Below are 11,993 nucleotides of genomic sequence, written 5' to 3' on the forward strand. Positions count from 1 at the left end.
AGATCTTTACAAAATGGACTGAAATCTACAATTTCGTGTCAATTTCGGTTCACCAGATTCGTGTCGTGTCTCGGGTTCGCGGGTCAATTCGTGTCGCGTGTCACTTTCGGTTCGTGTCGTGTCGACCCGCAACCTGACCGTGTCGTGTTCGTGTCACGATTCTCAATTATTTTCGTGTCACGGGTCGTGTCCGGGTCACGTGAAAAAAAAAACTGACACGACACAAACACGACACGAACACGACATGCGACACGAATTGACACCCCTACTTCTAGCTATGCTAAAGTTAGAGCCTGAAGACACCGTTGATACTGGAATAGTTAAGATATCACGTGCTAATATTGAAAGTACTGGAAATGTTACACCTTGTAGCCTCCACCATGCCAAAAATTGGAAATTGTCATCATTATCAGCATCATCTATCACCGAGAATTCTGTCTCAAGGTATCTGTTGAGCTCCTTATATTGTGTCGTCGTTGGTATTGATGGTGGTGGCATGACACTCGGAGTCGCTGTTGATGACGAACTAGAGCCACCGCGATGAGAAGATATAAAATTCCAAAACTTCTTTTTTGAGCAGGCCGGCTGATCTTGTTGCATTTGTTGAGTTGTCAAGTTACCAAACTTGTTTTCTTAAATTGCATAAATCTCAAACAACTTCTCACGTGTGTTAACAACCTATGAAGTATAATCTATGTCCAACTAGCCACCGATATGAGAAAGAACATTTCCAAGACCGGATAATTTTACTCTATGATCCAAAATAATAGCTAAACAATAAAACAGAGGAATTTCATACCAATATTTCCTAAACTTTACTTCCATTTTTTCTACTATTGGTTTAAATAACATATCATTTCTATACGTTTCAAATAAGTCTGTAATCTCACAAATTTGGTGCAACACTAATGGAGAAGTAGGATAACTAGATAATAAAACAGTAGAATCATAAAAAACCTCCAAAAAAGACACAAATCATTCACAAATAAACCAGTCATCTTCCTGCAACATTGTTTTGCCCATTTTTGTATTGAAAAAAATAGTGATAATATTTGTATATGGCAAAGTACTCTTCAATATCATATATGTTGAATTCCACCTAACAGGCATTCAAGACCAAACTTTCTAGGCTTCATACCTTCTGCTTTACAATACCTCTTAAACTCAGCAATGCGGGGGTTTGAATTATGAATCCAAGAAATGGCATTTCGAATATTGTCAATTGTAGAACTTACCATAAGCATACTTGATTTGACAATGAGGTTAATTATATGGCATGCACACCTTTGATGAAGTAAAACTCCACCACTATACGAGTTTATAAGTCCCTCCAACATTGATATCGCCCTTGCATTAGCTGTAGCATTATCTAAGGTGATAGAGATAATGCGGTCTTGTATACCAAAATCTTGAATAACACTAACAAGTCTCTCAACAATATTGTCAGCATTATGTGACAATCAATAAGTCTAAACCCAATAATTCTTTTTTACATATTCCATTTAGAGTCTATATAATGTGCAACTACACTCAAATAATCTTGATTTGCCACTCCAAATATCAGAGGTTAATGCAATTGAAAAATTTAATGCAACCATTTCAGCTATTAATGCAAGACGTATTTTCTCATAGTATGCAATCATATCACTCCTAGTAGTAGTTCTAGAAACTTTTTGAAATTGAGGACAATATGCACGTTGAATATGCGTTTCATAATGTGGGTTATCACCAAGGTTAATAGGTAAATCTAAAGCAGAAATAAGTCAACATAAAGATTCCCTAGCAACTTGAGGATTATAGGACCAAGTACTTACCGAACCATCCGGGTTTAATTGAAGTTGATTTTGTGTAGGCTCCATCCTGGCTTGATGTAGTCTAGCGCATTTAACTCCATTATCTCTCAAGTGTCGAGTTCCACTTATAAAATTTGCGTTCAAAACTTTTTTATAATATATACATGTAGCTAATTTTATTTTCTTACCTCCAGCATCAATTTTCTCTTATGTAGTGAAGTATTTCCAACATTCTGCACGTCGTCTTGCATGTTTTGTTGTCGTTGATGATGTTGAACCACTTGAGCCTATCGGCATTTCTGAGGGTTGATTCAGTTGAATATTAATATTTTGTGACATGTCACCTACTTGGTCACCCTCCTCCATTCGATGAATTGTTGCTTCTTCAATGTCTTGATCATCCATTCGATAGTAGTCAACACCATCAAGACCATACATATACATATTTGGTTCCATTTTCTATTTCCTACAATAATAATAACAACAACAAACATATTAATACATGCTAACACTAAAAATTAAATATTCGCAATAAATTAGATATAAAAAAATTAAAACATTTATAATTCTAAAATTTATCAATACCTTGATTACTTAATATGGATAATGGAATTGTGACTTGAAAATTGAAGTAGAGACTAGAGTAGAGATTAGAGAATCACCAACATTTTTTTTTTGAACAAAAATGAAATAACAAAATTGAGAGAATTAATGTGAGTGAGAATTGAGAGTTGAGAAAAAATTGGAGAATAAGAAGAGAATAGAGAGAGTGAAAGTTGTGTTGTGTGAAAAAATGGGTTAATGAAGGGTATATATAGATAAAATTTAGAGATTTGGGGGGGGGGGGGGGGGGGAAAAAAACCAAAAAAAAAAATTGGAGGGGGGGGGGGGACAAGTAACCAAGAAAAAAAAAAGCAGAGGGCTAGAGGCCTACAGCCCTCTGCTTCAGACTCACTGCCGTGAGGCAGTGAGTCAGTCCAACAGTAATATTATCGTTGGGCTTGGGCCAGAAACATGTAACCAAGAAAAAAAACAGAGGGCTGCAGGCCTGTAGCCCTTTTCTTCAGACTCACTGTCGTGAGGCAGTAAGTCAGCCCAACGGTAATATTACCGTTGGGCTTGGACCAGAAACATGTAACCAAGAAAAAAAAAAAGTAAAGCCCTCTGCTTCAGACTCACTGCCATGAATCAGCCCAACGGTAATATTACCGTTGGGCCAAAAACAAGTAACCAAGAAAAAAAATTTTAGGCCTTTGGGCCATTTCGGGCTATTTTCGAGCCGAGCTCGGGCCGTTTGCGGGCCTAAAATTACGGCCTAGCCCGGCCCTACACTAGGGCCGGGCCGGGCTCATGCTTGTACGGATTCGGGCTGGGCCGGTCCCTGGGCCCATAGTAACGGGCTTCGGATCGGCCCGTCTAGCCCGGTCTAAATTTTCAGTACTAGAATCCACCATTTTATGAGTACGGGGCTTTATCTCTATGGGGGATAAATATCATTTTTTCTCGGCGATGACCAATTGAACACAACAGCCTGGTTTTGACATGACCTCTTTACTCGGTTTCTTTGCTTGTGTGGGTAATATAGGAATAATAATGGTGGGTCTCTTTTTGCTCTCGTTGGCTTTCAATCGTTAACACTCATTTGCATGTGAGTAAATTTGATTTACTTTATCTGGTAAAACAGTATAATTTTGTTATAGATATTTAGCGAAAATTTTCCGAATTCCTAATGAAAGTCGAACTCCAACCGTGTTATGTGGAATTCCTACAATATTACAATACTAATTAATGCATGCAAGACTAGGACCATGTGACGTGAGGACCCATGCTTCCGAGTACTTTGCTTAGTTAGGACTTAGGAGTTTATTGTTGTTATTATTAAATAAATGTTAGTATTAATTTTTTTTTACTTTTAAATTTTAAATTTTATTAACATGATATATTATTATTTAAATAAAAATGAGATAATAAATAGTGACAAAATGGATAATATAAGCGTTTCTTTTTTTATTATTATTATTTTGTGTGGAGAGAGTAGTTTAGGACGTGAGTTGAGTACAACTGTACAATGCAAGGACATATTGGAGAGAAGATATTGTTCTTTTATATTTTTAAGTTATGGTGACTTGAGTGATGATTTTAAGTTGAGTTTGAGTTATAACTTGAGTTGAAATTATAACTTGAGTTTGTGTTTAGATGTACACATTTGAATTATGATTTGAATTGATAATCTATTTTAGTTTGTATTGGGTGTGTCAAAACTTAAATTTATATTTAGATAGTATTTTAATAAAAACTCAATTGTGATAAAAAATTTTAATAGAGTATATGAGTGGAGTTTTATTCGTCTTTTTATTGTGAATGCATAGAAAAAAAAACATTTCAATCAGAATTAAAACGAAAAAGTAATTACATTTTTAAGAATAAAAAAAATATTGTTCATTAACTTGAATTCGAATTTATGAACTCGAGTTGAAAGAAAAATTTGAACTTAAGTTTAGCTCTAAATTTGACTTCAAACTCGAGTTTAAACTCAAATTTTTTAAAAAAAATATAAATTTAAATAAAATTATAATTTAAATTCAAATTTTTTGTTTAACTTTATTATAAAAAAACAACCCATTAAAATCTTAGCCCAAAAATGAATAAACAAAAAGGCGACACGATTTTCATAGTATTCGACATGCTTATAGGTGTAGGTTTCCTTATCTACTGCCGTCATTCGCGCTCAATACTACCAGACTACTATTTGTCCCGCATTAGAAAGAAAAAAAAAAGAATACTTTTAATAATGTCACTTCTACATTCAAGTAAGATAGCTGTTGCTTTATTAAAAAAATAAAGATATATTCTTGTATCGTGTTTATTTTATATGAAAATGAAGGTATAGTTAGGTACAACTTATTTCATAATGATGTGACATGAAATGAATAGCATTCTTTGACAATTTGCCATCTCTCTCCTTCTCCGTAGATATTGAAGTGTAAAAGAAACTTTTGTCATTATTGTTTTTTTTTTTAAGCGAGAATTCACCACTTTAATTGTTCCGAATGCTGCAATTTTCCATTAAAAAAAATGCTGAAAACTAAATTTACACGATGAAGACATGATAATCACGAGGAAAATCCTCATTAAGAGAAGATGTCTGAAACCTACCCCAACAACTAAGATGAAACTAATTCTATGAGAGAGACGAAAAAAGAGAAAAAAAAATATGAGGATTATTGATATTTTTATATATAATAATAGCAAAGAAACGGAATTCTGTAAAAGAACACGTGTATCAGTAAAAAGATACAAACTATAATTTATTACAATATTTTCTCTCACTCATAAAAAAATATACATAAATTAAAAATAATTTTAATCACATAATTTTAATTCATAAACCAAATTATCTCCTAAAAAAAATCAAATTCGTCTTTTCATTCCAAAGAATGAATGAGCTCCTGGGTGAAGAGCCATACACTTTCGGGTCTCCTTCTCCTGTCTCCATCGCTATCAAGTCATCACGAAAAGGTCAAGCCTTCTTTGGAAAATCATCAAATTACTCAGATTTACCAAAAAATCAATTATCATTATTATAATTTCCCCAAAATCTCACTTAGACTTAAACCAGGCATATTTTTGTTCCCCACATGATTATAGTTCGACTTTTCCTAGGCCCCCGCGACCATGGAGCTCTTAAGGCCTTCGAGTCCTCCCACCCACGCCCATTCCCCGGTATCCCTTTATGGGTTCTCTTTTCCGGCGACTTCCCGACGTGGGTTAGACCGCGCTGGCACTTCCCAGTTGCCGGAGATCGTTGAAGAGGAAGGGAATAACAACAAGGTACACGTGGCGCTTGGCAAGTCTGAGGAGAAAGCAATGAGCTTGCTCAATTGGACTTTCAGGCGTTTCCAGGGAAAAGAAATTTGTATTCTTCATGTTCATCTGCCTTCTCAGCTCATTCCCACTTTATGTAAGTCTCTTCGGCTTAATGGGTTTTATTTTTTTATTTTTTGTCGGGAAATTTGCCTCAATTTCTTCTTTTTTTGTGTGCATTTTCGTATATATACCCCAAATGGACATCTGAATTGTGTAGGTTTTTTTTTTTCCACTTTCATTATTTTCTTTTTTTTTTCCTGCTCCGTTTAGTGGGCGAGAAAATAAAGGAAAGAGGAAAATTTTCTCAAGAAATTGAGAATCTTGCTTTATATTTTGCAAGGGTAAATGCGCACAAGCGTTGTTTTTTAATTGATGGAGAACTCGATATCAAACTTCACGGAAAGGAGAAAAAAGAAGAGCACATATATATATATATTTTTCCCTTAATGCCTTTTCGTTCTGTAAATTGTCTCTTAAAATTACTTTCTTGTTCATGATTTCTATTGCGCAGTGGGAAATCTGCCGGCAACCCAAGCAAGTGCCGAGGTGGTGTCTACGTATAGAAAGTTTGAGAAGGAACAAATGTCGAAGCTTTTACAAAGATACTCGAACTTTTGCTCTAGAGCAAAGGTTTGCTTTTTATTTTCTGCCAAAAAAAAAAGTTAGCTTTTTTGTTTTTCAATTTACAATTTTTTTTGGGCAAGTACGACTGTGGCTTCATCTTGTTGCTTTCTTCATTACTTAAGCAAAATGCTGTATTGCTTTCAGTACTTAATCACCTGAATTATTCTTGATATACCTGTTTTTTTTTTTTTTTTCATGTGACAGTATTATGTATTGTACTCCTTGATATATTTATATATTCTTTACTGGATACACTTAGCATAAGAAAACTGTGATTGAATTTTCCTTGTTTCTCCAAATGGTTTTTAAGTCCTGTTTCTGAGGACCCTTTTGTGTTTTAAGGAAAGGGAGAAACAGTAATAGCCCAAAGATCGTGCAAATAAATATGAAACAACTATTAAAGGAAATATACAGTTTTCAAGGAACAATAAAAGATAAATTTTCATAATTCCTGGGTAATTGTTTGATAACCCAAAAATTAGGAAACATTGAAATTTATCTACCAAGGAAATCTCTCTGTATTATTCCATTGTTTACTGGAAACTATACCATGCAGGTTAATGCAAGCATCATCACGATTGAAGCCGAGCAAGTTCAGAAAGGAATTGTGGATTTGGTGAACGAAAATGGTATTAGGAAGCTCGTCATGGGGGCTGTACCAGAAAAGTAAGTTGTTTATCAATGGTTTTTACTCGTCCTCACTGTCAATGTATGATATAATCAATCCCGACTACTAGTCTTTGAGCCGTTTCTTCTGGGTTATCATTGTTTCTTCTTTTCGATAACTACATTATTTCTCCTTTTCTTTTGTAAGTAATTTCTTTCTTTATGGTTAATGCAGTTGTATGAAGGTGAAAAAGGGCTCCAGCAAAGCAAATTATGCTGCCAAAAAGGCTCCCTTGTTCTGTGAAATATGGTTTATCCATAAAGGAAAACATGTGTGGACTAGAGACACGCCTGAGGACCCAAGTTCACTTCCTTCATGTAGTCTGCCGCAGATTGCAACCGCAGAGAACTCCAGATCGAGATCATTTCAATATGGTAAGAATAAGTCAATCCACCCAGATTGTCTTCAGTCAAAATCAGCTAAGAGTGCTGTATGTACTCAAATAAGCAACCGGGTCCAGTATGAACCAGTTCATGCGGAATTGGCTTCTTCACCAACTTTATCTCGTTCGGCCTGTACGTGTCTTCATGATCTCAATGATTCATCTAGCACTACAAGTTCTAGCTCTTGTTCAGGGTATAATTCTGCTGAAAGAAGGGGGTTGTCAGATTCTGATTTGAAGGTTGGTGAAGAGAGATTATATAGTCAACTTATTCAGGCTACGATAGAAGCTGAGACGTCAAGCAATGAGGCATGTGCAGATTCACTGAAGGTCAAAAAGTTGGAACTAGAGGCGAGGGAAGCTATTAGTAAGGTAAGCATCATCTGAATGTCATTGCTAGTGTTTAGGACTTCCATTTAGATTGTTATAGTTCCCAAGAACTAATGTGTTGCTTACACAAATATGGAGTGTATGACTGGAAATGTGACATACACAATAGTAAAGGTGTGGGTTGTTACATTCTGAAATTGTGACAGTGGTAACTTCTCAATTAATGTGATTTCAATATCTAGAAGTAAGCATTTATGTACCTCTTTTGCATAATTATTTTGCTCATGTTTGTCCTTTTAAGTTGACAAAATAAATGGCCTCTTTGGTTTGTTTGTGTTCTAGAATGTTATATAGCCTTCTTTTTTTGGCTGGGCATAGAATTTTATGATTATTTTTCTTCTGTCCAACACTTTTTTTTTGTTGGCTTGAAATTCTGCCCAACCCTTGCAGTTTCAAATATTTGTGCACTGGGAAACTGACTCAACTTAATGACATGGATCTTCACACAAATATCAGTACCTAACTTATAAGATAGTATCTAAGTTCGGAAATCTATTTTTGCAGATTCCTTGGAAAAGCATGTTGGAGCATTATAACAATTGAAATTATGATCTATGAATAATTAGTTTCCCATTGTTGTGATTTACTCCCAACCTTCACTTATTTTCTGTGTGTTTCTTTAGGTGAAAGCGTTTGAGTCTGCCCTCGCATGTGAAGGTCAACTTAGAAAAGAAGCTGAGGAGGCACTGAGAACAACGTTGGAGGAACAAGAAAAGCTTTTGGAAGAAAGGGACGACATAACTCAAGAGCTTCATAGGACGATGAGAAATGTTGCGCTGCTGGACAGCCGCGCACAAGAAGCAAATCGCAGGCATGACGAAGCTGTTGGAGAACTGAAACTAGTTCAAGAATCAATTGCAACCTTGAGGCAGGAAAAGCAGCGGATTCGACGACCGAAGATTGAAGCACTACGCTGGCTTGAGCGATGGAGAAGTCATGGACAAGGTGGAGCCACAAACTACGATGGCCTTGTTGGGTCTGTTAAGGAATTACACGAGTTAGCAGAATTCTCGTTACCAGATTTGCAAACCGCAACGTGTAATTTTTCTGAAAGCTTCATACTTTGTCAGGAAGGTTATGGTTATGTTTACAAGGGAGAAATGATGGGTAGAACTGTTGCTATTAGAAAGCTGTATCCATATAACATGCAAGGAGAATCAGAATTCCAACAAGAGGTTCTCTCACACACATTTCTCCCCTACTCTTACATTGTGGATCTGTAATAACCCTTTTATTTAATTTCATTTATTTTTTGGGAGTGCAGGTAAAAGTTCTAGGCAAACTACAGCATCCTCATCTGGTGACTTTGCTCGGTGTGTGCCCAGAAGCCTGGTCCCTTGTATACGAGTATTTACCCAATGGAGGCCTTCAAAACCATCTGTTTCGGAAAAGCAATGTTTTGACATGGGAGATCCGAGTACGGATAATTGCAGAAATCGCTAGTGCACTTTGCTTCTTGCACTCTTCAAAGCCTGAGAAAATTGTCCATGGTGATTTGACACCTCGAAAAATACTTTTAGATTCTGAACTGCGCTGCAAGATTTGTGATTTTGGGATTTGCAGGTCGATAACAGAGGACAACCTACAGTGCCCAAGTTTAAGATGGAACACTGGGCCAAAGGGCTCTTTCTATTACACGGACCCAGAGTTTCAGAGGATTGGAATCCTAACACCCAAGTCCGATGCTTACTCCTTCGGGCTTATCGTCCTGCAGTTACTCACCAGAAGATCTCCAGTTGGTTTGGCGGGCGAGGTGCGCAAGGCAGTTTCATCTGGAAAATTGGCATCGATCTTGGATTCCTCAGCTGGAGAATGGCCGATGCTCGTGGCAAGGCGATTGGCAGATATTGGGCTGCAATGTTGCAAACTGAATAGTCGCGATAGGCCAGATCTAACGCCTTCTCTTGTGAGAGAACTCGAGCAGTTGCATGACTCTGAAGAGCGACCAGTGCCATCATTCTTCTTGTGCCCCATCCTTCAGGTGAGGACACATGTTCACTTTATTAAGACTAGGTTTTTGAACTTGTTTACTGATGCTCATTGGAGAAAAATTGAATTAACAATCTCCCAAGTTTTTAACAATTAGTTCAAGGTTTCAACCTTGAGCAAGGCTTTGCTTGGCTTTTCTCATGGGCATCTTTGGGTTGCTTTCAGGAAATAATGCATGACCCTCAAGTGGCAGCTGATGGATTCACTTATGAAGGGGAAGCCATGCGAGGATGGTTGCAAAACGGCAAAGAAACTTCTCCGATGACCAATTTGAAACTAAGTCACCTAAATCTCACCCCCAACCATGCCATCAGGCTTGCTATTCAGGACTGGCTGTGCAAGGCATGAGAAATATGAAATATCTCACCATATCAGCCAAATCTCTTGTATGTAGTCTGTCACATAGTGTAGCCACGTGCATAATGCTTCTTCAATGAATCCATCAAAAAAAAAAAAGTGTGGACGCTAATGGTGTATTAGTTAGTCATCAGTCTCTTTATTCAATATTTTGTGATTATATAAGGGGTAGGTTGGTTTGCCTTATTCTGATTTGAGAATGTACCAAATTGTATTCTGTATATTATGCTAGATAAATTTGACCCTGCAAAATGTATCTGAAGAAATACCACTCAACGATATCAATGACGAGCTAGCTTGATAATGCAACAAAAATGGTACGTTGACACACAAGTTAGTATTTGAAAGTGGAGATAACAACCGGTATAACCAAACAAATCCGAAGAAATCATCCTTATCATCTGTTGTGATCATCACCACTGTTTTTTTTTTTTTTTTTTTTGGTGAAATAGGTAGAGATTGACATATACGGCTGTAGTTACATGGCATGATGGGAGAGTCCCAAAATTGACATCTCAAGTTATTATTTGTCATATAATCAGATCATTCGTGGAGCGATTTGGCCACACTGGCTGTATTCATAGAAATAAGTACACTCAGTTTATGTTACCATCACAAAGTAATTAGTTTCGTTTGTGCTGTCCTCTAAAATTCATGATACGTGAGATTTTCAGATCATGCAAATTCTCACTTATTGGATCCTTTTCCTTTTGGAGAAAATTTTTCTGTTTTTTGAGTTCACTTAAGTTGGAATCCTTGGTTATTTTTACTTTTTTTTTTTTTTCAGTTTCTATCGCGGGGTGACAATTTTTATTTGAATCATCAATCCATACTCGAAACGACTTCTACTTAGCATGGTGCCTTTAGCACAAGGGAGAGCAAAAATATTATATATAAATATATATATATATATATATATATATATATATTCACAAACGACATCTAACTCTTAATTTAATTTAGCTTATAGTATGTAACTAGAAAGTTTACATATTAGTTACCAAATCACTAAACCTCAATGGTACAGCTCAAGGTTTTCTTTCAGCCAAAAAAAGAATAAAAATAAAAATAAAAAACACCTTGTTCTTGGAGATGTGCTCCCTCTCAAGTTTAAGGTTCGAATCTTCACCCTAGTGTAAAAAACCGGCGACATCTGATGTAATGACTGAGAAAATCCCAGACTTTAAATAATACAATTTTTTTATTTAAGCCAAGGATTTTCCTAGAAAATATTATGTGACTGAAGGATTTATGGAATCAATATCTGTATTCCTAAATTCTGTAGCAGATTTCATGTTAAGTTCATGTTTTCGATCAAGTAAATTCGATCGATAAATTCTTACCGTACTTTAAGGCAGAATAATTTTCAGTACAAGTATAGTTTGAGAATCTTAATTTCAAGAATCTCCAAACACAGCATGATGTTAGCAGCGTAAAAAAAAAAACGCACTGACATTTTTAAAGAAGAGAAAATCCTTAATTGCCAGACAGCTAGGTTAAAGTCACAAGATAAATACCTATAGTAGAAGGGTACAATGTGAGCTCTGGAGTTGACACCGTCAGAAACAATGTCATTCTCGGAATATAATGCAGAAAAGTTAAATTTAGAATTTATTCAGTCTAGAATTAATTTCAAGACTTGAAACATTTAAGATATTACGCGAGTAAGAATTTAACGTGATATCAAAGCAGACGAGGATTTAACAGTTGAACTGTAAATAAGCAGTAGAAAAAAAAAATAGAACCGTCAGAAACAAGAATTTCCTGTCAGCTAAGTACCATTTACAGTCAGTATGATTTTTACCTGATTCAAAGGTAACCTAAGAGAGTGGACTAAAGTACAAGGGGTAGGATTTATTTTACTCTCTCTCCTTCTCCACTTTGGCCGGCCATGCATAGAAAAAAAATAGAGCCAAAATTGGCT

General features: G+C 36.0%; 1 protein-coding gene across 2 annotated transcripts; it reads left to right on the top strand.

Annotated features, from left to right (window-relative positions):
- Positions 1 to 5,288: 5,288 nt before the first annotated feature.
- Positions 5,289 to 10,321, top strand: LOC21407930 (U-box domain-containing protein 33). Of its 2 annotated transcripts, XM_024172300.1 has the most exons (8): positions 5,289 to 5,312; positions 5,457 to 5,754; positions 6,172 to 6,290; positions 6,841 to 6,950; positions 7,126 to 7,705; positions 8,347 to 8,898; positions 8,988 to 9,704; positions 9,878 to 10,321. In XM_024172300.1, exons 2-8 carry the CDS (start codon positions 5,469 to 5,471, stop codon positions 10,058 to 10,060), a joined length of 2,547 nt encoding a protein of 848 aa, XP_024028068.1. In that variant the 5' UTR covers positions 5,289 to 5,312; positions 5,457 to 5,468; the 3' UTR covers positions 10,061 to 10,321. The 2 variants fall into 2 exon arrangements, with proteins under 2 accessions (XP_024028068.1, XP_010106466.1); XM_010108164.2 differs by lacking the exon at positions 5,289 to 5,312 and having other exon boundaries at positions 5,321 to 5,754.
- The last annotated feature ends 1,672 nt before the right edge of the window (positions 10,322 to 11,993 follow it).

This window comes from Morus notabilis, unplaced genomic scaffold, assembly GCF_000414095.1.
Source record: "Morus notabilis unplaced genomic scaffold, ASM41409v2 Scaffold46, whole genome shotgun sequence".
Lineage (NCBI taxonomy): Eukaryota > Viridiplantae > Streptophyta > Magnoliopsida > Rosales > Moraceae > Morus > Morus notabilis.

Excerpts from the sequence above, each read along its gene's own strand:
- LOC21407930 (XM_024172300.1), top strand. The coding sequence starts at position 5,469 with ATGGAGCTCTTAAGGCCTTCGAGTCCTCCCACCCACGCCCATTCCCCG. Across the intron at positions 5,755-6,171 it reads TCAGCTCATTCCCACTTTAT|TGGGAAATCTGCCGGCAACC; the intron begins GTAAGTCTCTTC and ends TCTATTGCGCAG. Across the intron at positions 9,705-9,877 it reads TCTTGTGCCCCATCCTTCAG|GAAATAATGCATGACCCTCA; the intron begins GTGAGGACACAT and ends GGTTGCTTTCAG.